Source organism: Podarcis raffonei, chromosome Z (assembly GCF_027172205.1).
Source record: "Podarcis raffonei isolate rPodRaf1 chromosome Z, rPodRaf1.pri, whole genome shotgun sequence".
Classification (NCBI taxonomy): domain Eukaryota; kingdom Metazoa; phylum Chordata; class Lepidosauria; order Squamata; family Lacertidae; genus Podarcis; species Podarcis raffonei.
Genome location: NC_070621.1, coordinates 7,864,764 through 7,890,897, shown reverse-complemented (window position 1 = coordinate 7,890,897; position 26,134 = coordinate 7,864,764). Strand labels below are relative to the sequence as shown.

Below are 26,134 nucleotides of genomic sequence, written 5' to 3'. Positions count from 1 at the left end.
GCTTCTTCCTTACCTGCCCATTATTCTGAAAGTTTCCATTATCTCAGGTCTACCTCATACTAAAAAGACACACCGCTTATCACCTCATTCCTGGAACAAATTCTGGGGAGGGAACCCAACCCTAAACCTTCCTGATCGACAAAGGCAGCAAGCAATAAGGAAGTGTGTAAACTTTTTTTTTTTAAAAAAAAAAAACTTTTTTAAAAAAACAAATGAATGCACTGCTGATTGAAGAAACGTCAGGCAGGCAAAGAAGGTGGAAGTAAATATGAATGTTTTAATGCACAGAACAACCTGTCAGGACCCTGCTAAAAGATGGCTGCGTGAACAGCAAGTTCTGTAAACTCAAGAGCATTTTGTGTTTGCATTCATCACTCTTTCCAAGGGTCTCTAGCAAAGCCTTTGTGCCTGCCTCATGTTAATTGTTCCATCTGTTCCCTCCGGGATGGTGCCTCTTGTTTGGCTCCTTGCTTGTTAAACACATTTTCTGGGACATAGTTCTTCCTGGGCAAATGAGTCCATCCTGAAGGGTAGTAGGGATTATCCTACCCATCACTGTTGTGTCCCCCTCCCCAGCTGTTTTGATTTTCCCTCCCCTCCCTCTCCATCTCTTTCTCTTTACTTTTGATCACATAATCTAGGCATTTAGTAAGGACAAAAGAGAGAGGGAGGGAGGGAGGAAGAGAGGGGAGGAGAGAGATTAAAAAGGAGAGACACTTTTAAAAAAAACTGAGCAAAATTATGTACTTCCTTTTTAAAAACAATAATAATAATAGTTGAAAAAAAGAAACAAACAAAAAAAGAAGTCTTGCTGATCTCTCAATTTGCAACTTTCCATGAAGTCCCATGTGGTTTTTCATTCCTCTTTTTTTGCTTCAAATTTCCAAGATGCCACAAGTCACCACCACAGAAGAGATTCTCGTCGTGTGCTTGCCTGGTCCGTTGCATCCTCTCATTGCCCCTTTGACTCACCATACATATTGCGCAGCATGGAGACCATTTTCTCCTCACATGTGATTTTGGTGTCCTTTAAGATGTTGTACCACACCATGCCAGGTGGCCTGACCTCCTCGCTGCGGCAGAACAGGTACGGCATGGTGTCCGTGCGGCTCTGGATGTAGGCGCTGCGGAGCAAGGTTGAGCAGTGGCTGCTGACCTTCTCCAGCCTCCTCAGGATGAGGTGAGCTTTTCTGGAAGGGAAAACGGGACAGTCTGAGACTACACAGGAGAAGGACGCCAGGTGTGGGAGAAGCAGCCAGGGCAACCGCAGTTAGCGGCCGACATCATCTGTTGATACGCTGGGGCTCCCCAAACGCTTCCTCAATTCAGGGCCAAAATGCTTCCATTTCTTCCAGAGTTTGGGGAAACTTTGTTTTAGGGCCAAAATGTCCACACAACCCTCGACTCTGTCCATTTTGATTTCTTATTCCCCCCACCCAAACTTAAGTTCGACTGTCTACGTTTCCACATCAGTTTTAGATAGAGATAGTGTCATCTTGGAAATTCATCAGCATTTAATGCACATTTCTCCTGAGACACAAACATCCTGAGATTTTTTGTAAACAACTAACCCAAATATAATTCAGTTTAGTATGTTATTGTTTCTACCATATGCATTTCTGTTCCATACCTAGTCTATGCACATTTCTTGGTCGGGGAAATCCACTGCAAAATTCTGAGTGACTGGCCTGCATTTTGGTTTGCATATTGCTTCAGAAAGTGTGAATTACGACAGGTTTGCCTGTGAATGTGAAATGAAACGGATTTCTCCCCCATCTCCACTTGTAAAAGTGCAAGGACGTGAAGCCAGCATCAGTAGGCTGCCCCAAATTAGCAGGTGCTAGCGTTCCCCCCCCCTTTGTAGACCTGTATTTCCTTGATTGCAGTTGCTCTCTAAGCGGTGCTGACTTTGTGGTGAGAAGAAAGTCAAAGAGGAACGGTCAAGTGCAGTGAACTTGAAAGAGGTGACAGGCCAAGGGTCAGAAGAAAGCACTCTGGAGACGCTGCTAAATCAAAAGGAAGTGTTTACTACAGTGGTTTGAAAGCTCCAAGACTATTGATTATTCTCCTCTCCCTCTGGTGCCACAGTAAAGCTCTGGGTTTCAGCTTTGGGGTTTCCCAGCAGGAATGTAAATTCAAGCTAATGACATGTCAGGAGCAGAGCTCTCAGTCATCCAAGTCTAAACAGGGGGATTATTTGATTATGGGGAGCTTTGTGGGGTTTTGAAGCTCAGAGTTGCCAGCTAAGATGTTTTGTAAAAGGAGTTGGGCTATTTGTTGATGTGTGCAGAACAGAGGTGCCAGCTTCTGGGGGCTGAGCCCCTTTGAGGGGCCCAATATTTGGGGAGTTAGGCTGGCCCCTCAATGTCCAAAAAGTATTCAGCTGAGCTGAATGCAGCATGGCTTCAGTGACCAGCTCCTTCTCCTTCTGCTCCTTCTGCCACAGAAGGGAAGGAAGGTTGAAGCAGCCTCCCGCCAGTGGCAGCGCCAGAAGGAGGTGGAGTCGTCTGCGGCCATGGAAGCTGCATGGCTGCCACGTTCAGCTCCATCCCAGGCTCCTCCTGAGATGACATTGTGATGTCAGGTCATCATGCACACCCAACCATCACACACAATGTTGGCCTCCCAAGCTGGTGCCTCTGGCACAGAGAATGGCCCCTTGGACCTTCATTCCAAGACTGAATTCCTTACACACTGTATGAAACAGAGACAACAAAGGCTGATGGCAATGGATGCTGCTCTGTATGGGTGACTGGGACACTGCTCCACCAACCTCAGACTTCCCTCAGCCAGCCCCCAGCTGCCTGACTTTTTTAAAACACACACAAACACACACTGGTAGTCAGCTTCCTCTTCCTAAGTCTCAATGTTCCTCAGCAGGGAAGAGGATGGAGGCAAAACTAGCATTAGTATGCTCTGCCTGTCATTGGCTCTTGTTCCACCTACTCTTGGTCTCCCTGTCCTCTTCCCTACTAGTAGCCCTACTAGTGTCCTAGAGGGCACCAGCCAGAGTTGGATCGAGACATTTTGCTGCCTGAAGTAAAGGACAAGATAATCTCCCATCCCATGTTCAGAAGGTGACTTAATTGCTGGCAAAAGGATAGCAGCACCACACCCATGCAAGCACACCTGAAGGCTACTGAAGGCTAGTTTAGGGGGTGCAGAACTGGCCACCTGGCACACCCACATCTGCCCTCCAATGGAGGAGAAGAATCAAGGAGGCAGTACTGCTGCCACTCCTCAACAACTGCCACCTGAGTGGTTGCCTCCCTCTGCCCAATGGTTATGCACCACCCACCAATGGGCAGCTGGCAGGGGGTGAGAGGTGGACAGCACGTTGAAGGCAAACATGCATCAGTCAACAGTTATGTAGCTTGGCTGTGAAAAACTTTTGTTTATTTACATGGATGCTTAGTATTATACTTTTACAAAAGATGACTCTGGGACTTAAAGAAGCTCAGGTTGAGAGTCATCCCCTGCTCCTTGCTGAGGATCCCATCCTTCCACTATTACCACCTGAGCAATCCCCATCATGACCACATGACTGTTGAGAGTTATGGTCTGCTCCCATCCCCACAGCCCCCTGGAGCGGTCCACTGCTTGCCAGGATCCTCAAGGGTGTTGTTTACATGAAGCAGCCGTGACTGGATGGGACAAAGCAGGCACCATGCAAGAGTAAATCTAGAAGGGAGAATGGGTTGGAGAGAAGAAGGAGGAAATGGAGCCTTCAGAGACATTCGTTATGACAAGCTCCCTTTCAGCAAAAGCTGGAAGATTGGGAATATTGAGGCCAAGCTCCTGGTGTGACTCACTTGTGTGAAAAGGTTAATGAAGTAATGTGTAAAGGTTAGGCTTATCTTTGGCTGACATCTCCCCCCTCCTGCCACCACCCCTCCCCCCTTTAAGGAAGAAGAAGACAAAGGAAAGAGAAGGAAGGGAGAAGGAAACAGGGAAGACAAGAGCAAGGTACTTCCTGGAGAAGGCAAGGAAATCAATTAGAAAAGCAGCCAGGACAGGGCCATAAATCATGTGCTGGGTCCTCTCCAAGTTCTCCCTGTGGAAGTTGTGGATTTTTATAAACCTGGAGATGAAATTGTCTCAAATGCTGACCTGCCTCCCACCAAACCCACTCCAGAAAACAGTAATAATCTTACACAAGTGGTAATTGATTAAGTCATTAAAGGGCAGCATCAAGAAAGGGAGGGCACTTCATGGTATGCCTTACAATGAATGTGGTGGCCAGGAGAGTGATTTAGATGGATTTCTGGGTGATTTGCAGCAGATTGTCAAGGTTTCCGGATGCCCCTTCTTTTTTAACAGTAGCAGCAACAAAGTGGCCCAACCCCCAATTCCTCCTCCATTATACTTCTGAAAAGAAAAAAGGTTAGGGTAACCAACAGGGATTTTTCTGTTGAAGGGTTTGGAGATCAGTTCAGTTTCTTAGCCAAATGCTTAGCATGGAATTGTTTTATTTTAGAGTTGAGTCTTTTGTGGACCTAGTGAAGAACCCCACAAGCTTGAAGAGCTCACTCCTACCATACACAGACTACTTGCAGGCACTTTATCTTGCTTGTAGGCCACAGAAACCTACCTCATCTGAGGATATCTTAGGTTCAAGGTCTGGGCAGGGTGGAAACCTATCAAAGGTATATGGATGTCAAAATATATGAAGTTGCCTTGCAAAGTCAAGTACATGGGTTCATCTAGCCTATTGTTCATCTGCACCAGTAATCGAGTGTATTACCTACCTCAGTGCTGTGGGACTCCAATTTACCTGGCCACCAGCTATGCTGGCTGGGTTGATGAGGGTTAATTTATTTATGAAAAATGCTTGTATGCCACTATATCATAAAAATGTATCAAAGAAGTTTGCTAGAATAAAAATGAGATTAGACCATGCAATAAAAGCATAAAATAATTAAAAACAAAGATCAATAAACTGCCAAACAGCTCATTTCAGTAGCACACAAACTGACCCCTTATAGGTGTTGCAAGCTTTTGATAAGCACCACAGATTTGAGAACCTTCTCACCTCCTGTCTACTGCTGCTGCTCTTATTGTATTGTTTCAGGGGCAGACCATAGCTCAGCTGTTACAGTATCTGATTTGCACCTAGAAAGCCCCAGGTTCAATCCCTGGCACCACCAGGTAGGGATGGGAGACATTCCCTGTCTGAATCCCTGGAGAATTTTTGCCAGCCAGTGCATATACTAACGAGCTAGATGGACCAGTGGTGTGACTGCATAAAGGCAGCTCCTTATGCTCCTACATGCCGCTTGCCCTTGGATCACAATGTGGTCAGTGCAGATATGTTATTGCTGTTTTCCTGGAACAAATGTTTGCTACAAATTGGGGGTCAGGAGCAACAGTAAGATTCTTGCAGTGGTGCTGGTGGAGGGCTTAAAAAGAGAGAAAAAAAGATGGCCCCAGACAGGGATTGAGGCAGGGGCAGAGAAGAGCTGGCTAGCTTCATAGCATCACAACCAAGGCCACCTATGAGCTCAGCCTTTTCCTGTCTCCTGCTGACTGAATACTGGGTCGTACTGCAAGCAGCTGTTTGCAGCAATCTGTGGCTCCTCCTGAAAATGGGCCCTGGAGGTCTTTGGTGTGATGTATTTATGCTGCAGATGCAACAGCCTCCCTGCTCACCACTAAGTTTTATGGCTCAGCATTTACTGTGGATCTGTGGATCCTCTGATAAACACTTCAAGGTAGGGAAATAAATGACCCTCTGAGAATACAAACTTTATGCTATTAAAACTTCATTAAGAAGTGCCCCGCCCCCCAAAAAGAGTTGGCTTGCCCTTCTCCTCTTTTGGAGGCTTTGTAGATGGCCAGGGATCTTTGGGAAAGGAGAAAAGAAAATTGGATTTTTCCTAAGCAGGAGGCAAGTGCTTTTTTGGACAGTGTCAGGAGGTGTTTGAGGCCAGAATGGAGGGGCACGCACATTCTGTGGATGCCAGACATGTGTGACTCTCCACCAAGGCTGCAGGCCAAAGCATCTCCCTGGGCAACCAAAACTTTTAAGGCAACATAAAAAATTTGGCAGTACAGGGCTGGTTCGACACTGTGCTCCCAGATTTCAGGAAGGGGTCACAAATGTAAGCTTGCTGGATATAACTACCTGGGTCCAAGCTCATCCTCACTGCGCCAGACAAAGTCCCCAAATTTCTCGTAGTGGGAGTTATAGTGATGCTGGATGCGGAAAAGCATGGAAGTGGAGACCTCCATCAGAGTGTTGTAGGCTGTCTGCTGCTCTTTCCCACTGGTGTAGCCATTGTACAAGTTGTAGATCTTGTCTGCTACCTCTGGAAAGGAAGTAGGAGAGGGGTGGGAAGGGGCAATCATCATCTAAGCACAAAGGAAGCAGATCTTGGCCCAAATGGAATGGAACAAAAATTACTTTTAGATACATTTTTGGCTTGGACCTGGAGGCTTAGAGGGTGAATGGGTTGTAGCTGGAAAAGTTTTCATGAAATTATGTCCAATATTCACCTCCTCCACCACCTTCCTCTATAAAGGAAGTTCCCTCAAACCTAGTCAAATCACTGATCTATCTAGTTTAGGATTGTCTACATCAGTTGCCAGTGGGATAAAGAGCTTGTGGCCCCAGCATGACCAATAGTAATGGATTATGGGAGCCGAACTCCAACAGTGCTGGAAGCAGTGCTTTTGCTTTTTTAAAAAAGAAGAAAGGGTGCTGGTACTTACCATGAATTTTTGATATTAGATGCCACACTTTTAACTAAAAAGTTGCTAGTACTTGAGTACCCCCCAGAAAAAAGCACTGGCCAGAAGGTCAGAGGTTATCCACCTTTGATCTACACAGATCCAGAGTTTCAGACAGAAGTCTTTCCCAGCCCTACCTAGTAATGTACCCAGGGACCTCCTGTATATGGAGCAGCAACCCTACCTACCACTAAGCTATGGCCATGGCAGAATGGGAATCCAGCAGTGGAGACCAGGTCATCTCTTAGAAACATAGGGAGCTGCTTTCTGCTCTTGCTTTGGTGCATTCTAGGTAGGTAGGAAGGAAGCACTAGAGAAATGGTGCCCACCATACTAGTAGGCAGCACGTGTAACACCACTGAAAAGTTGGGCAAGCACTTTGTCACTGTTTTCAACACCCACCCTCAGTCATCAAAATCCCCACCGCTACCATTTTGCACCCTGGGAATATGGGGAAGAAGGTCTAGGGAAGGGAGAGGCATTTTGGCTCAGCAGTAGTTAAGACATTATGTGTGTGCACATCCATCCTAACAAAGCAAGTTTCTGATTTACAACAGGCATCTGAAGGCTCCGTCTAATATTAGTTCCTCACTTGCGTTTTCAAGCACATAGAGGGACAAGACACACCTCTTTGAAGTGCAAGGAGGAGGTGTGAGGATTATAAAGCAGGTGTCCAGGGTATATTGGCCTTGTGTTTTCATCTGGCCTGTCCATGCTGCCAGCACCCCTACACATGTACATGTACATGCACACACAAACACATACATATAATTCAAATGGGGAAATGTAGTGTTGGATGCAGTTCTCAGGTAACCCCCTCACAAGTTTCAATGTTAATGAGCTGCATATGCCTTGTGCCAAACCAGTAGGTCAGCAGATGTTGGATACAACACGTGCGAAAAGAAGGGACACTAATCTGGCCAAAGTTGCTACTGCAGATTAGTTGGGGGGTCTAATCTACTGTTCTACTATTGGGGGATCAAAGACTGCAGCTCTGGGTTGGGAAAAGACAAGGTAATGTCCACTCAAGCAAGAATTCCAGAGGAAGGATCTACCAGATTAACTGAATAATAGAATTGTAGAGTTCGAAGGGACCCCATGGGTTTTCTAGTCCAAATCCCTGTAATGCCAAATCACAGCTAAAGAATCCCTGACAAATGATCACTCAGCCTCTGCTTAAAAGGCTCTCCAAGGAAGAAGAGTCCACCACCTTCTGAAGGAGCCAGTTATGCTGCCAAATAGTTCTTACTATCAGAAAGTTATTTATAGTCAGAATCTCTTTTCTTATTATAGCCAGAAACTCTTTTCTTCTAACTGGAAGCCTTCAGATATTTGAACATGGCTATCTTATCTCCCCAGTCTCCTCTTTTCAAAGCTAAACATGAAACAAGGCTAAACTGTTCCTCGTAAGACTCGGTTTCCAAACCCTTGATCATCTTAGCTGCCCTCCTCTGTATACATTACAGCTTGTTAATATCATTCTTAAACTGCTGTGCACATACTGAATATAAGAACATGAAGAAAACACTACTGGATCAGGCCAAAGGCCCATCTAATCCATCACACTATCTTCACAGTGGCCAGTTAGAACTTCATGGGAAGCCTACATATAGGTACAAATGTATTGAGAAAATGTCAACATTATTGTGAGGGCAATATCCCACCTCGCCCTCCCCTACCCCACCACACCCACCCACCCCTGACTGGACTCAGAGCAGCATGAAGAGGCTTCACAGGTGGTCTTTCACCTCACCTTTGACCAAAATCAACCCTGTGCAGCTTCATAACGGATGGTGGATCATACACCTCTAGACCTTGCCCTGGAAATATCTGAGCAGTGTGTTAGGTTGCTTAGAACTTGTGTGTGTGTGCGGGGGGAGGGGCAATTATGAAGGTGTGATTATGATCAATTATGACCATAACTCAGCTCTGAAGTCAAGAGCTTTTACCCTCTGCCTTGCTGTCATCCACCAATGGGCAAGCCGTTCTCAGAGTGACTGTGCTCAGCTCGGAGTGTCTTCCTCGGGTGTCCACAGCATAGAGGGTGAACCTGGAAGAGAAGAAAACTATAAGGCCTCAACCATGAAAAGTAAAGTTAACATTATATGCTGGAATGGCTGAAATTATGGTAACCTCCATACATTCTGGTGCAAGATGTTGTCAGACTGAAGCAGGAACAGATAACCTTTCTCCTGCCAAGGACCACATTCCCTTGGGATTAATCTCTCTCTGCCTGAGGCCCCACCAATTAAGTGGGCAGAGCTAATCACTTTTCATCTCACTCTTCCTACCACCCCACCCCTTTCTCTTCCTGGTAGACTGCTCAGATGGGGACACATATCACTCTTGCCAGTGGTATGGATGGCTCACCAGTACTCAGGTGGCGAAAATATGCTGAAATCAGGCCAAGGGTCATGGGGTGTTCACCCCTAGACTACAGGAAGGCTCAAGGGAGACTCACAGAGATGGCTTAGGCTGCAAGCCAACAACCCTTCATGTTGGTCTGTGATTGGATGTGGTGAAGGTGTCCCTCAACCTACAGAGTAAAGCTAGCTTCATTCTGCCAGTAGGGAGGTCAGTTCTGCCCACTGAATATTTAGGCTAACAAAAAGTCCGCAGGTGGGATCTATGGACTTCCACCCCCACCCAATCCCTGGTCCAGGGGCAGGAATGGACTGAGCTGCCTCAGGGTACACAGTCAAACCCACTGCAAATGTTTGATAGCACAGGGTTCAATTGTGGCCCAACTGCAGCACCTGGCAGAGCAACCGGACCATCCCCCTGCCTTCCATCACAGCCTACATCAACAAGTGTGGCAATGGCCACACCCCACCAGTTCTGAATTGCCCTGTAAGTCTTGTGGTAGTACACTGCCACCAAACGCAGTGTTTCCAATGTACACTAAAGACACAAAGGAAATAGTGTTGTAGGGGTGCTTTCCCCCCCACACCTGACATGTAAAAAATTACTTTTGGGTTAATGCATGAAGGTTGATCCACCAGCCTTTGGTGTGGTGGCACTCCCTCCCATTAAACATCAACAAGTGTCATCTGTATTGATTTTTGGTGCATATTGAAGATCTTTTTCTTGCAGGGTTTTTGTTCTGTTTTAATTCCAGTCTATATCTGCATTGTATTTCAAATTGTTCTTATATCTGAAGCTGTTTTCATGTTTAATTGTTTTAGGGTGGTTCATAGGAAGTGATTCATATATGGAAATAATAAATAAATAAATAAATAATGCCGAAGACACGCTCCCAAATTCAGAGTGTTTGAAGTACTGCAGGAGAGCACACACATCCTTCTTCAAGGTGCATGTGGTTCTAAGCACACCATTGTGCCCTACTGGAAAAAGAAGCCTAACACATGGCTCCACGTGGCATCTGGAGAGGTTTACACTGTAGGAACCCAAGATCTCCTCATCAGAAGCAGTCCAAGTAAATCTCTGAATAAGCTTTCGGTTTCTCCCTCTCCCTCTCCTCCTTTCTTATCTGCAATCACTTCCCCCCTTTCTCCATTCTTAGCTAAGTGGTGCAAAACAAGCAAGCAAGCAAGCAAACAAACAAAGCAAGGATCCTGGGCTGGCTTTGACAAAGTGCAGATTGTCCAAGCTGCCCAGTGTCAGGGCACCTGCTGATGGAAGGCAGACAGTTGTGCCTTTGAAGAGGAACAGGAGCTGCTCTTTCTGAAAGCAGATGCAGCCACGTGGGATTTGGATGGTTACTTAACGGCAAGTTGACCCCTCAAAGTTCCTTTACTTGTGACAAAAGCAACACTCCATTCTGAGCATCTCAGCAGGGACACAACCTTTGCAGCTTATTCCCTTCCAGGCACCCACAGTGGGAACTGACTACACCAGGGGTGGAGTAGAATGCTGCATTCCCTTCCAGGGGCCATGTGCTGGGGTGGGTAGAGCCAGAAGCAAAAGTGGGCACAGCAATTAAACTTATCTTTACCTTTGTGCAGTGGGCTGGTTTCTACATACACTCACACACCCCTCTCTGTCCTCCATTTAGGCAAGCAATAGGCATCATCAGAGTTTGGGAAAACATTCCAGGAAAAAGCATTCACAGAGGGTGCAAAGCAGAGCCAGTGAAGGGTGTGGGCTGCAGAGAGTTTGGAGGGCTAAACAAAGAAGGAGGGCTTCCTTTGACCCACAGCATGCAGAAAGTAGCAGATCCCAGTCCTTGGCAGCTTCCGTTTAAAGGGTACAGTTGGGAAAAAACACCCCTAGCTTTGCATCTTCATTTGCAGTTTGTGGAGTCAGCTATGGTGGGTGAGGAGCATTGTGGAAAATGTAAAGGATGGCTAGATTTGAGATATTTACTTGCAGAAGGTCTTAGGCTCAATCACCAGCATCTCTAGGTAGGGCTGGGAGAGACCCATCTGCAAACTCACTTCCAGACAGTGTCGACAATACTGAGCTAGATGGAACAAAGGACTGACTTTGTAAAAGGCAGCTTCCTGTTGGCCCTAAGCAGTGAGATCCTGTGAAGGTGCTGGGACCCTGGAGGCTACCCAAGGATGCCAGGTCCTGAGGAAAGCACTGGACTCCAGCACAGATGCTCCTCAGCAACAATGGGGCCTCCTCTGCTCTTTTTCAGGCCCCTATAGCTGCCTTAATGTACCAGCACAACTAACACACCCAGTTTCTATACATCTGTGGGCAGAACCTGAAAGAAAACTGGAGAGAAGTGTGGGTGAAAACTGACTTTGTATGCATATTCCTTGAAAAATTTTCCTTAGCAGAGGCTGTGAAGCAGAGACAAGTGCTCTTAGAAGGACCAGATTCTGTCCGACCCACCCACCCCTCCCCTCCCCTCCCCACTCCACCCACACCCTTCTCTTTTTCTCTGGGAACTGCCTGGTCTTCTGCTACCTTATTTCCCCTTTTGGGGGAAAAATATGAAAAGTCTTGATCTTCATGTAAAAGCTGCTTGCGGTGGATGACTAGGTCTCCCCTTCTATGACATCTCGTTCCCTCACAGGGTCTGTGCAGCTGGATGAGCCCAAATATTAAGAGCAGAGTGTTCCCAGCAGCATACGTACTGCTATATGGGGCCCCACATCTGAAGGGATTGGACCATGCCAGAGTTTATTGCGCACAGAACAAAATGAAAGGCACAGCCCAGGAACAAAGGCAGGCTGGTGTGTGTTTGTGTTTCAGCAAGAACCCTTGTCTTAGCGATAACAGCTGCCTGGGTTTTTTTGGGGTGGGGAGACAACTATTTTGCAGAATCCAGCTCAGCCTTCAGATCACAAAGGCAAAAACAGGCAAAGTATTGGGGCTCAGATCCTTGGCTGTGAAAACAGGCACTTCACCACTGGCCTGGTTTCCAAGATGTGTCAGCATCCCTGATCTGTAGCAACATATATTTGTCTTACATATATATGTAGATAATTAGACCCACCCCATAGAGGCACCATTCCCTCCTCCCCAGCTCTGCCCTTTGCCACTCTTTTTTGGTCCAACTGCAATGGTGGACCTCATGTTTGGGGGGGAGGGGAGAGAGATGCAAGATAGACCCAGTAAGCTTGAAGCCAGCCTGTCCTGGCTCTAATTTGCTGTTTGGCACAAGTTGCCAGGTGGTGCCAACCTGAAGAGGTCAGTGAACAAGAATAACATGTTGATGGACAGGGGCTGTCCATGCAAAAGAACCAAGGTGGCATGTTGTGAAGGGATATGCTATTATGAATGCACTGACTATCTCCTGCTGCCGTGAACCTTCCATAACAGTGAGATCAGCAGCATAGACTCATTGCTCTGGTCCTCTTACCATCCGAGGTGTAATCCGTAGAAGGTGATCCATTAGGGTGAGTGGGGCACTGCCCTGCCAATCTCAGTCTGTCCTCAGCTAGCCCTTCCCTGCCTGTCTTCCTACTTACAACCAGTGTGTGTGTGTGGGGGGGTGTCTGTTAGCTTCGGGCTCCATCCTCTTTGTGTTCTCCCACTCATAGAACTCCACAGGGAGAAGGAGAATGGGTGCAAAATCAAAATGAGTGGTTCTGGCTCCACCTACTGTTTGTGCTGCTTGTCTTCTGCCCTACCAGTCCCAAGGACCAGAGCACTCACATCAGCTAGGTCCTGGACCTGGGATCCCCCACCCCAGGCCTATAGAGCTAGTGGGGGGGGGAGAGAAGGAAGAATCCTACCAACAGCAAGCTGCCCCTGAAATCGATGGGAAATTTCACACCCACAAAAAATCTAAGAAATCTCCCCCCCCCCCAATTCTCCACCTGCCAAAGAGACTACAACATTTGGGCACCATTTGGGTTCAGTGCTACTTCAGAGCTTCACAAAATAAGGTTGTATGTGTGTGAACTGCACAATGTCTCAGGAAAACCAAGCAATGCAGCTTTCCTCCGGAATGTCAGTGTAGTGTGGCCTCACCACTGTAAGCTCCTCAGATATCTGTGCAAAAATGTCTACTCAGAGACTGCTCAATTTAAAGTATATATTTATACAAATATAAATTAAAGCCACAAGAATGCATTTCCTCTGCTTGATGGCAACTCTGTGATTCAGCATAATCAGGGATCAGTAAATCAACACATAAAACCTTCTCACTGTGCCAATAAAATAAATGGAGCCTTTTTCTTGGATTTTGGAATTTCAATGGGTGAAGCATATTGACAATGCCACAATAAAAGGAAGCTCATAAACAGATCCACTTTGCATACTCATTCGGTTGTGGTGGCTTGTCGTTGAGGATGGGGGTAAATTCTATGAGGGGAGAACAGGATATCCCTGTGGCTATAACCACCACAAAAACAGCAAATCAGCAGTGGAAAGAGGTTGGAGAGAGAGCTTGCCCAGTGCTTTTTTTCTGGGCTTTGCAGGGGTACGCATACCCCTAAACATTTTGTGAATGTAAGTTTGGCCTCACTGAGGGGCAGCCTTTCAATATGAGTAGGAAAATGAGAGTACCCCCTAAACATTTTTTTAAAAAAGGGAAAAAAGCACTGCTAGAACCTGAGAAGAAATTGCCAAAGCAAGGTTGGGGAATCTGTTGTCCTGGACTTACAGTTCCCATTAACCCCAGTCAGTATGACCAATGGTCAGGGATTGTGAGTCCAGAGACATTTGGAAGGCCACAGATTCTGCCCCAGAGTAATTGGGGGCAATATCCTGTAGTTGCTATGCTCAACAGGAAGCTATGGGCGGCTACAGATATTGGCTTTAGGGCTTTGCAGATGGCTTTCTGATGCCCTCAGCAGGCCCGTAACTTGACAAAATTATATATGGCGGAGATAACAGTGCTCAGATTTGCAGGGGTGCAATTATCCACATGACAATTATGAGCTATTTCAAGGCTGATAGCATCTGGAACTGGCAAGACCCCACAATGATGCACAGAGCTATATCCTAGTGATATAACCTCAACATCACAATTTGCTGTGTTCCAATCAAGGAGGAATCACCACGTTCAGATGTTCTATACTGCTACTCCAGAGGCTGCTAGAACAAGCCAGAAGCAGTTCCATGTCTTCTAGGATTCGCCATCTCTTTCAGTCAAAGCATTTGATGAGCATTTTGCAAATGCTGCTTCAGCTAGCCCTCAGGCCAAAGGTGCCCTGAATGAAAGTTCAATGTTAACACTGAATCCATTAGTCAAAGGTTACAGCCTATCAGCTTTTTATAGTTCTAGTGCTGGAAGTGCCTGAAGACACATCTGAAAGCTGTTTAAAAGCTCAAGACCCCTTAAGTGAGAGGGTCTCCAGGGATTGGCATCAATCTGACAGCTGGAGGTGGTGCGAGGAGAGAAGGTTCATCACAATGAGCAAAGGAGAAAGAAAATCAATATCCTCCTCTTGAAGTAACCAAGGAGATGATGCAGTAGCGGAGGCCCTACAGGAAGCATTGCCTTTGAAGACCCTCCCCAGATGGGCCCACCTTATAGTGCAGCATCATGGCCTGATTACGTAAACTAAGGGCTCATCCAAACTTCCACTTGTCCCACCACTTTCCCCCAGGAAAACCTAATATTTACTCCTGAATCAAAGCTAATGTCAATTGGGTGTTCTGTGGATTGACGTTTGCCCCAAAGGAAAGTTGCAAGGCAAACAGGAAACCGCTCAGACCCATGCCTAAAAAGCATGGGAAAAGTGGAAACCTGGTCAGAACCATGCTTCCTAGGCACAGAACAAGTGGAAGTGTGGATAACCCCTAAATCTGATGGGCTTTATAGTGCTGCTTCAGAGTGATAGAAATTGCTCCCTGTCCCTTATATGACACTGGCTAGATCTAGACACATCAAAAAAAAAAGGGGGGGGGAGGAATCAGTTAAATGTGTTGTAAGCTTTATAAATGGAAATACAGTTGATGAAAAATAGGACTCCACAGCACCATCTGGTGTCACAGTGTTATAACACACATAAAGTTCTTTTTCTTTACTAATGTACCTGAGTCCACTGGTGGAGGAAGGGAAGAGTGGGGGGAGCACACTGCCCACAGCACCATCAAGAGTGGGGTACCATCACGGCCGCTCTCCCAGACATGTGCTGCGCACCCCCCACTGTGTCAGGCGCACGACCCTGCAGGCAGTACCACGCCCCCAAGGGCGGCGTGCCACACCCCTGGGATGCACGCCCCCACGGGCAGCATGCCATGCCCTGGGATGCGTGCCAGTCATGCCCCTGCCTGCTCTCCACCCCCAGCACCGGAGCATGCAGCTTCGCCACTGGCTGAGTCCACTGATGTGCAGTCAAAATGTGATTGGCTGTATATCAATCTCAAATCACCAGGCTGCCGCCAACATCCCTTGTCAACTGGGATCGCCTTGGAAACAAGCCTGTTTGGTGAAAAAATGGTGGTACTGCTGCAGCTTGGGGAAAGAACAGCTGCAAACTGTGCTTGGGCAATAGACAACTTCTCTTATATGTGCAATCTATTTTGCACCTGGAGTGTTTTTGCATGGCAAGAGTATGCCCTTGAACTCTGGTGATGCCTTTTGCTTTCCTGGATGGAGGACAGAGAAGTGAGTGTCTGTGTTTGTAAACTAGCCTACTGTACAAAGGCAACATTTATATTCTGCCCCCCACCTGGCATGTGGCTCTCAGAAGTATACCCAGAAAGGAATGTGGCTTTTGGACTGAGAAAATGTTTCCACTCTTAGTTTAAGGGAACAAATAAATAGGCAGTGAATTGCATTGAAGAATTAATTTTCTTCAGGGGTTCCTTAGTGCTAAAAAGCAATGTTAATGTGAGGGAGCTTGTGCATAAAATCACCAGGACTTTTCAGAGTGCAAGACTGACTGAAAGGCCAAACAAGATGCATCTAACATCTTGCTTGGTCCTGAAAAAGCAGAAGAAAACCTACTTTTTAGAAGTGGAAAACAGACATAGGTTATGCATTTGGGGGAGGGGGGAATACAGCACTATACATATTCTAGCTCTTAAAAGTTACTCATAGCAAGTTACCTTAGGGGGTTGTGGAATCTCTTTTCTTGGACATTTTACAGAAAAAGTTGGACAGGCTCTGTGTGGGCTGCTTCGCAGTCTGCTTACAGAGTCAATGGGTAATTATCTCTGGATTGTTAGCCTGGGATAGCAAACACTTGTCTATAAAAGCAATGAATCTGGGGACATTCCAGACCCCCTACCCCTGACTGATTGCTTTGGGTAATCATTTGGTGATCATCAATTTTGAAGAAAGAGAAATTAAAAGAGATCCTGCTTTTTAAATTTTCCGATTGGGATATCTTATGTCAACTGACTACAACAATTGATGTGTGCCTTGAACACGCGAGTGAGTCATTCAATACCCCAGAATGTGTAAGCATGCACATAAGTCCTCAGATATCAATGCAAGCATGCTTTAGGACAGGAGGTTGAATTAGATCAAAGTGTGGTTCCTTGGAATCCTATCAGGCTACAACAACACAGCTATATCCAAAAAGTGCAGCAGAACATTTCTCTAGATCAAGGACAATGAACTTTGTTTTCATCCAGGAGACTACATTCATTTTTGTGCAACTTCCCAGAAGTGTTGGACCTTGGCATCTCAGATTTCAGTGGCCCCCTGTGTGACGCCAAAATCCAGTGCTCCTCCCTCTCACCTTCCATTGGAATAATAGTGGTGGAACCTGCTCTGGCACTCCAGAAGCTCTGTGCCTGGAGGGACCATACCAGTCACACTCCCCTGGAGCCGCCTCTCCTCCCAGGAACCACATGCCAATATGGCAGAGCAAAACATGTAAATGTAACCTGGAAAAGGAGCAGCAGAAAGAGTCAGTGGGTGTCACATCCCCTCTTGGCTCTGACCTTGCTTATGTGACCCTGGGAGTGTTATAATGTTCAGAAGATGGTCTGTCCAGATACAGGTTTCCCCATATGCACACCTGCACAGAGACCACAAGAATTTGCCACTTCTTAGAAACTTATTGGGGTTCCTCAATTAAAAGATTAGCAGTGGTGGACCAGCTGTCTTGAAAGGCAGCTTGCTCACCACTACTGCACATTTTTTTTCTGCAATGCACAGCTGCAACGGTGTTGGGTGTGGTGCAGAGCACCCTTTGAGAATTAAAAGTGGGTTGAGAGTTGCATCACTTCCCAATTTTGCCAGGAGACATCTCCATTCACAGATGATGATTGTTGTTGTTTTGAAACAATGCAAAGTTTGAAAACACCTGTTCACTGGACAAGAAAAGCACACGTGATCCAACTCCGGTGTTAGTTCTCAGAGGCCAGTGTGAACTGAGCATGCATTCTAGAACATATCCCAACATCCTTTAGTATGCATAGGTGTTCCATTAGTTGCTTACTTGAGCTAGTGTGGTGCAGCACAGGGATGCAGAACCAGTGTCCCTCCAGATATGGTTGGACTCCACTTCTCATCAGCCCTAGGCAACATGGCCAGTGGTCAGGGATGATGGGGAGTGGTAGTCCAGCAGCATCTTGAAGGCCACATGTTCCTCATACCTTGAGTAGTGGATAGAGTGTGGGACTTAGATCAGGGAGACATAGATTTGAATTCATAATCATCAACACCTTGAACAACTCACTATATCTTAACTCAGCCCAAGGTACAAGGTTGTTGTGATCCAACAATAATGGGGAAGGGGGCTCCCCTGAACTGCTTAGAGCAGTGGTTCCCAATTAGAGGTCTGGGGACCCCTCCACAGAAAACACACAGGGGGTCCACGGCCCAATCCCTTGCTTCCCCCAACTAATTTTTTTGTCATTTTTGCATGGTAATATCACAAAATTTATGGTCTGTTTTAGTGCAGTGTGATTTTTCAATATATTGGCCAAAAATTGTTTTGAAATAACAATTTTGGCCTGGCAGTACGCAGGAAAATATCACTCTTTGTGCAAGGGGGAGCAGGCCAACCAATTTCAAGGCAATGCTGATATTGCACAATGATGTCAGCTGATAACACTGCTGATCTGAGCTGCCTTCCCTCACACTGAGAGAGAACAGGGCAGCTGATCGCCCACACTTCAGGTCATTGTGGCACTGCCTTCCCCTGGCACTGAGGTGAGCAGCTTTTCTCAGTTAGTAGGAAAGCAGCCACAGTGGATGTGCATTTCCACTGGCTGCCACCGCTTGCTGCCCCGCTGATAGCAGCTTGATAGTCCCCCATCCCCATCCCTTCCCCCTCAAACCATGTGGTGGAGTGACTCCCCTTCCTCTCCTCCCCCCACCGATTTTATCTCCACAGCTGCTTCTTTCCCTCATCCTCATGCCTGATCTACAATTTGAGACATTGTGATATATCAGAATATTGCAATATTTATCTGCTGATACATCACATGTTGAAAACCAGATATTAATCAGCCCTAGACTGGTTTTATTTTTTTTATTTTTAAGTATATCTAAAATTCTTTGCTTATTATGAGCTATTCCACATTTTGTTAAAAAAATTGCTTTGTAGAGGAAACTACCATAGAGTTATCAACTTTTTCAAAGGTAGGGGTCCGAGGTTTGGCTTTTGAAAAACCGGGGACCACTGGCTTAGAAGAAAGGGAAGAATAAAAAAATAATTAAACAACATTTCCTAAAGTTTGAAGAACACTGCATTAGACAAACCATTACATCTCATCTAATTTTGTGATCCAACTAAATCCTTTCAAGCTTTACCATGTTTACACAGCAAATATGTCATGACCTGCCCTGAGTTTTTAGGATAGGGTACAGCAGAGTTTGGAATAAACAAACACAACGGACAGGGGGTGGGGGAATGAAGTGGTGGGCAGGGGTGGCCAATAAGTGGTTCTAGAAAGGGGAACAGGCTTTGGAACAGAGTTTGTTCAAGAGAAATGCCCACAGAGGATGAGGCAGTCATTGTGACTGGTTGTAGACAAGTCTACTATGTTGGCTTAGAAAAGCATTTCCCTTTAACAGTAAACTCCCCTTCTCTGGGTCTCTTTGCAATGGGGGAAAGCACATTGTGCTAGTAATAGCTGGCAAGGAATCCACATGAATGCTATGAGCTAAGAAAGGAGAAGCTGGGCCGTCAGGGAGAGGAAAACAAACAAACAAACTTCGAAGCTGAATTAAGGTCAAATCAATAATCACTGTGTGCATGTCAGGATGCGCTTGAAGTTCAGCGTAGATTTGGAAAAGGGCACTTGCTGCTTCAGGCTCAATGGGGTTTACACATTTCTGGTGAGCAAAAAAATATGTGCCCCTCTTTGAAGTGGAACAGATGTCTCTCCCCCCCCCCCGTTTTTACATCATGGAATGATAATCAGGCAAGATGCATCACAAAGATGGCCAAATCTAGCAGACCTTCAATGGTAGAGAACTGCTGCTACAGAATATTTGTCCAACTTGACCAGGGACATCTGTGGCCCATTGTACTACAACTCCCATCATCCCTGGTCACTGGCCATTCTAGCCAGGGTTGATGGGAGTTGAGAGACCTATAACTTCTAGAAACCCAAAGTTCCCCATCCTTGAATTAGCCCATATTGTCTACTCTGAATGGCAGTAGTTCTCTGGGTCTCAGGCAGAGGGCTTTCCTGTCACCTGCCATCTGACCCTTTCTAAAAAACCTACTTCAAGCAAAGCATGTGATCTACCAATGATTCACCTAGCCAGGTACAATAACATACATTCCCACCTGGAGCCTGCCTTTCTATATTAGGGAGGTTTAATCCTGCCTTTATGTAACGGGTGGGATACAGCAAGTCAAGGGAGGCTCCCTGGATATGATGTCTTTTAGGGAGATGCAATTAAAAAGACATCTGTTGATGGAGATTTTACATAATATCAGGGAGCTGCTTATAGTAGTGGCTAGGTACCAGAGCTTTGAGATGGATTAAAGTCTTACTTCCACCACAAAACTCGATGAGGTGGCCAAGAGCTTCAGGGCTCTTCCATATGGTCTGTTTATTCAGCATGCAATCTGATTTGCTTGCACAAAGTTTAAGTGGTGGTCAAACTATGTCTGATCTTCCTTCAGCATCCGTTCTGATTGTTTGCATGAAGGTTACATGACAATGCATTGATCCTGTATTCATCCTGATTTGTTTGTGGGGTGTTTGCTCATCTTTCTGTTAATCATTTGTTCACCCCCACTGTCCAATGTATTTCCCAGTTACATTCCAACCCCTCAAAAAGTCTTCTTTTTTTAAGTGGATTTGTTGTGCTGGGGCAACACAGCACTTCAGTCTACTTACCTTGCAGAAACCTAAAGTTCCAATCTCTGTTTGAATTCTTCTGTGGCCTGGAGGCACCCACAGTCTGCTACCCATATTATGTGGATGATGAGACTTTGCAGAGTCATTTTAAGGACTTCTGAGATGGGACACTGTATGCAATGTGCTCTGAAAACTTCAAAAATCAGTGGCTAAATTGAATGGTATACTGTATCATCTCTCCAATCCAGTACATACATGTGGTGTGCCCATCTGGCCACCAACATCCTTGGATGTTGATGTGTGTGAGGGGGAGGGGGCTTAACGTTTACATTCATCTTTCATATGGAGAAAACCTGGCAGCTAACAACATGATCTGTGAGTCTACGCACTTTGGATTTTAGGCATGTCAGCTGTATTTAAACATTACAGCCACTTGGCAACATTGGGAAAGGGAAGGCAAACTAGGTGAGCAGAGAGAATGCTCCTATTCTCATACATGTGGATTAGGGAGAGGTACCATACTATGCAGTTTCATATCCATGCTGAGTGATATCACTATCTAATACAAAACAAACCATTGTACACTGAGAGAGAGTCTGTCCTCTAAACTGAACCCCAAAACTTCCCTTGTAAACTCAGGAAGGAGACTACACACACACACACACACACACGGCAACTTCAGTCAATTCTGTCCCTGCCCCCGCTAAAATCAGAAGCTTTCCCCTAGATTTTACCATTTCTGATAGCAGGGATATGTGTGCTATAGGTGACTTAAAATGCATCTCATTATTGCACCCTTCCCTCCTGCTTTGCAACAGCTTATGGACATGAACTCCCAGGCAAAGGGTTTCTGTGCATATAGCCCCTGTGCTTCATATAGCATCTTCTGTTCTGTATATCGCCCTTCCTAACACTACCCTCCCGTTCATTTCTGCTCAAGTGATGGAGTTTTCCCTAGCTATCAGTAAACACTCCCATCCTTTTCTTTGCATTAAAATCTACTTGGGGGGGGGGGAGAAGAGTTTGGCTGTGTGTGTGAGGAGACGCTCCCTCATCACTGTCATTGTCCTGGCCCTAGTGAGAGCTCTCCATATAATCTGAACCACATTGCTGGCTGATCAGATACAATACCCGGTAAATAACCTTGACTCCAGTGGTCAGGAAAGGTAGGGATCCTATATCAGAGCACATGAATGATTCACACACACAAGTCACAGATGGCAGTTTCAGGGGGCTGATGCCGTGCAAAGCTAGGGAATCTCTATGGGGTTCAGATTCCAGACGTACACCAAAATAAATTCATCAGCTCCCCTCCAAAGGACTGCAAGAGGGCTCCAGTGTACAAAGGCAGCTCAACAAAAGCGTGGCCTACCCAAATATTTTAAAGACTGGGCAATTTTAGAGGGACCATAGCTCAGCGGTAGAGTACATGAACAAAAGTTCTTAGGTTCATTTTCCAGCGTCCTTGGATAAAAATATCTTAGGCGTGTGTGGTTTTATCTGTGTGAGAGAGGGAAGACTTTTCCGGAGACCTTGAAGAGCATCTGCAATATTGGATAAGGTAGATTATAGCTCAGTGGTAGGTCTTGTTTTGATGCAAGGGGGAGTTTCTATGTTCAGTTCCCAGGTTCTTCAGATAGCTGTTGATAGGGAAAAAATCTGCCCAAGGTCCTGAAGGGCCAACTTGAGTAGTGGTGTTTCGCCAGATGGATTAATGGGCCAACTGAGCATCGGAGATTGTGCAGGGTAGTGGTGGTGTTGAGCTAGAGGATTTGAAGCTTGGTTCTATTTAATACCACCTTAGCCATCCTCATCTTGCCACAGTCCGCAATGTGTTTACCTGTAAATGGCTGCCTGGAAGCAAGCACATAATCCCAACCAATGTGACTGAGACTGCTGTTCCTCTCATTCATGTGACACTAGTCATTTAGGGGTGGGGAATTTAAGATTCTTAGATACAGAAAAGCATTTTCAATTGGGAGGTGGTTTTGCTTTGTGCTTTGGCATCAGCAGATCTGGAAGGTCAGTCTGCCGGGCTTGCCTTGGTACTTGATAATCTGTCTTTGTGCAAGTCGCTCAGTTGAGATGTTGGTCCTCCTTCCTCTATACTGTAACTTTTACGGGGACATAAGATGGCAATTTATCTACCCAGTATTTTCTCTACACATGACAAACTAAGATGAATTCTGTGTTTTAATAGTGAAGGCAAGCTCCAACCCCCAAGATTATACAGAAAACAAAGCCACATTCTTCACTGTAGTCATCAAAATCAGACCACAATTATGAAAAGGAAGATGAGCTTGGTTTCAAAATAGTCTGGTTTTTAAACTTCTGTTTTAATTGTTCATGGATTTAGTTAATTCTTGTTTTTAAAAAGGAATAATTTGTGAACAAGTATAACTAGGACTGTATGCAGCATTCTCTGTCCACGAGGACAAGGGCTCTTTAAATGTTTCACAAGGAATACAATGCAACAGCTACACTAGTGGAAACCTGTTGTGCAACAGATCACACTATCATTTGCACCACTAGGAACCTGCTTATACATTTTCTTGCACAACAGTGTTCTGCTGGTGCAAAACATTTCACAAGAAGAAGAGATATTGGCATCTGAAAAAGGTTGTCTATGGTATTAACCCCAGTGGGAGGTGCTGGAATCAATGTTTGAATGAAACCCTTATGAGCCTTGGGTTCAAAGGGAGGGTGGCAGATCCATGCCTATACACCAGGGGGACTGGTGGCAAGTATCTGTTGCTCCTGGTCTTTGTCAATGACTTGTTAGCAAAGGGCACCACCCAGAAAGGGAAGGGGGAAGAGAAGAGAATTGTTTCAAGCTTCTCCAACTTTGCTCTAGTGACAGGTGTATAACAGTTTCTTTGTGTGTACCCTGCTAGGCACGGTGGAGAAATTAGATTCAGTTCGCACTTTCCAAAACATGAAAACCAAAACACAGCCATTCTTAGTAGACTGTGCGTGCAATAAAAATAAATAAATAAATTGAGGTAAAGTTGAAAACAGGTGTGTAAAATGGTGCTGAAGAATAGAAGAAAAAAATGGCTTCAGAAATGGGGCTGGGAAGGTGCAAAGGGAGCTTAGTAGCTGCATGGTGTGGGAAGGGGAAGCTCTAGGGGATTCATGTGGGGGCAGTGGTAGTGAGTTAGAGGGATACAGCCCCTAGAGGTACATCACAAATATATATTCACACTTAATCCTTTCAAGATGTTTCATAGGAAACAATTCATACATTAGATAAATAAATTTAAGAAGATAGTTAAGAGTTGCCGGAGCTCAAACTGGGAGACTTTGGGTTTGTGTACAGCTGCCCCATATGGTGAATCACCAAACTGCACATTTCTGCATCTGTCTCAGTAATTTAGTTTCCTTCAGGATATGGAGTGAGCCCACACAGGCTGGCCATTAGGTCCTCCTGAACAAGAATACTAGAGGGCTTCCTGGTCATTTGAGCAGACCTTGAGTTATTTTGCAGGAGGGATTCTATCACATGCCGGAAATGCAAGTTTGCACAATTAAAAGTATAAAAAAGAGTTTTGTCACAACAAATCTACTTTTTTAAAAAAACTGGTTTTTTGTTTTTTTGTTTACAGTCATGAAAGTGACAGGGCACTGCACTAAATGCTGGATAAATAGCTGATTGACCTAAAGACTTATAATGTCTGCAAAAACACATAAGAATGAACACACAATAAAGAGGGGACATCATATTATCTCCATGTAAGCTTTGTACAAGCAAATCAAAGTGAATGATCACTAAACATGTCAACTGGCGCTACCCCGTTTTGTGCTACTAGGTCATCTTCAGATCTGGCATGTTACTGTATCCCTTTCACTGCTCTACCTATTCTTTATCTTTGGGGTCTGACTTCCCTTTGGTTCCAGATCACCTCAAACCATTGCCCCGTGGTCCAGACAAACTTGTGTGAAGACAGCACAGCTGTTTAAGCTGCAGTGGACTGATCACACTAACAATGTTTCTGGTTGTAGGGTATAAAACTGGGAGAAGGGTGATATGTCAGTGATTTGGGGGGATGGTGGGAAAGGTCACCAGAGCTCTTTACAGTTCTAATTGGCTGGTGGGTGCCATTTTCTTTCCCCCATAATGTTTATTGGAATGGGGCATTCTGGGAAAGACAAAATGACAGCTGTCAGCTGATGAGTACTGCAAGAAGCTCCTGTGTCTTTCGCCTCACCCTCAAAATGGCAAAGGGGAGGAAGTGGTTCTGCTCCCTCTTAACCCTACAACTCTACCACCAAATTCAGGCTAAACGGTTGAACTGTTGAAAACTCAGCCAAGACCTAGTTTCAAATTAAAAAGGCAAAGAATGTGAATACTTGGTTTGCCTCTATCATTGCAGATTTCATGGGTTGCACAACAAAAGCACACTATTATGTATGGATGCTAATGTCTCTTGTTTGAGGAATTCTTTCCCCCAACCTCCTGACATGGGAGGGTTCCTATTTATACAAATAGTTTGATTTTTGATTTTTTTTAATGCAGTCTCAGAAACCAGACAGACAGAAAAGGGAAACCCACAGGGGGATATGATCCCAGCAGAAGTATGTGCCGCCTCTGACCAAGAAAACATCCTCTTGTGGCAGCACCACAAAATATGAGAGCTTAACTGATTGCAAAACCAAAGAACAAAGTGACATGGTCGGATGGAGAAAGGAATGTGAAATCTTGGAAGCTTCCGGAAGAGCACCCAGCAACCCCAAACCACCCCTGGCTGTGCAGTGAACCGATGCCTCCAGCTGGGCAATGCCAGGCTGAATGCAGAAGAACGTCCTTTTGGGTCCAGCCCAGCTGTCCAAGCAGCCAAACATCCTGTCTCTGAGGGGAGGGAACAGATGTTACTGTGGAAGTGCTCAGTGGCACTTGGCCAATCATGGAGTGCTCTGGGTCTTAACTGAGACTTGCTTCAAGTTCCTGGGCAATTAAGGCTTTGGGGACTGTCTTCAGCTGAATAAAGTAAACCTGGGTGAACCTAATGGCCACTGATGCTTCCCACAGAAAATGTGAACAAGTCTTTTTCCAGCAAGGCTGGAGGAAGAGTTCTTTTAACTGAAGCTTCAGCTTTGAGGATTGGAAATGAATTGATTGCTTCTTACAGGAGCAGTACAAGTAGCTTGGTTCAGCCAAATCAACATGAAGCTGAATTTACTATCTGAAAGGGTGTGACAGTATAATTCAGAGGCTGCTGTGGATAAGGGAGAGGTTGGTGTCAGATTCTGTCTTTGTGCAATGGCAAGGCAAAATGGCGTGTGAATGGCTTCTTGGAATTCTCCACTCCTATTTGTGGGCAGAAAAACAAATGAAGTCCATTAGAAGAAGCCTTTCTAGTCCAGCATTCTGTTCTTACAGTGGCCAAGTGGATTATTTATATGGGTCAGGAAGCATCACTCGACTCCTTCTGGCCTATTGCTTTCTTGGCTGATATGGCTGCCATTCCCACCTCAACCCCACATTGCCCAGAGCTGGGTAATGGCACACAAGGCTGAACCTCCTGCTCTTGCTCCCTTGAGGTTGCCAGTTCAATACCCAATACAGCTCAAAAATCTAGACATTAAATAATTTTGTTTCATAGCAATCCAAACAGTTGCAAGAGGCAGAAAGAATAAAAATCAGTACTTCAACTGATCCTGGATGCTCCCTTATTTATCCCTAATTATTTGTTCCACAACCATGAATGCTGTTTTGAATACCATCTTCCCAAGTAAGGACTCAATGGAAGAGCAGGATAGTGCACACCCAGGAAATGATCTCTTTCAGCTTCTGCCTTCTGGAAGAAGGAACAGAGTT

General features: G+C 45.5%; 1 protein-coding gene across 3 annotated transcripts in view; it reads right to left on the bottom strand.

Annotated features, from left to right (window-relative positions):
* Nucleotides 1-257: 257 nt before the first annotated feature.
* Nucleotides 258-26,134, bottom strand: part of ASTN2 (astrotactin 2) — a 653,023-nt gene continuing 627,146 nt past the window's right edge. For 2 of the 3 annotated variants that reach the window (XM_053373809.1, XM_053373810.1), the window contains exons 21-23: nucleotides 8,679-8,779; nucleotides 6,125-6,308; nucleotides 258-1,190 (exon numbers count right to left, since the gene is read on the bottom strand). In XM_053373809.1, coding sequence (XP_053229784.1) covers nucleotides 953-1,190; nucleotides 6,125-6,308; nucleotides 8,679-8,779 — 523 coding nt within the window. In that variant the 3' untranslated portion in view covers nucleotides 258-952. The remainder of the gene's footprint in view (nucleotides 1,191-6,124; nucleotides 6,309-8,678; nucleotides 8,780-26,134) is intronic. The other variant, XM_053373811.1, reaches the window with a different exon arrangement.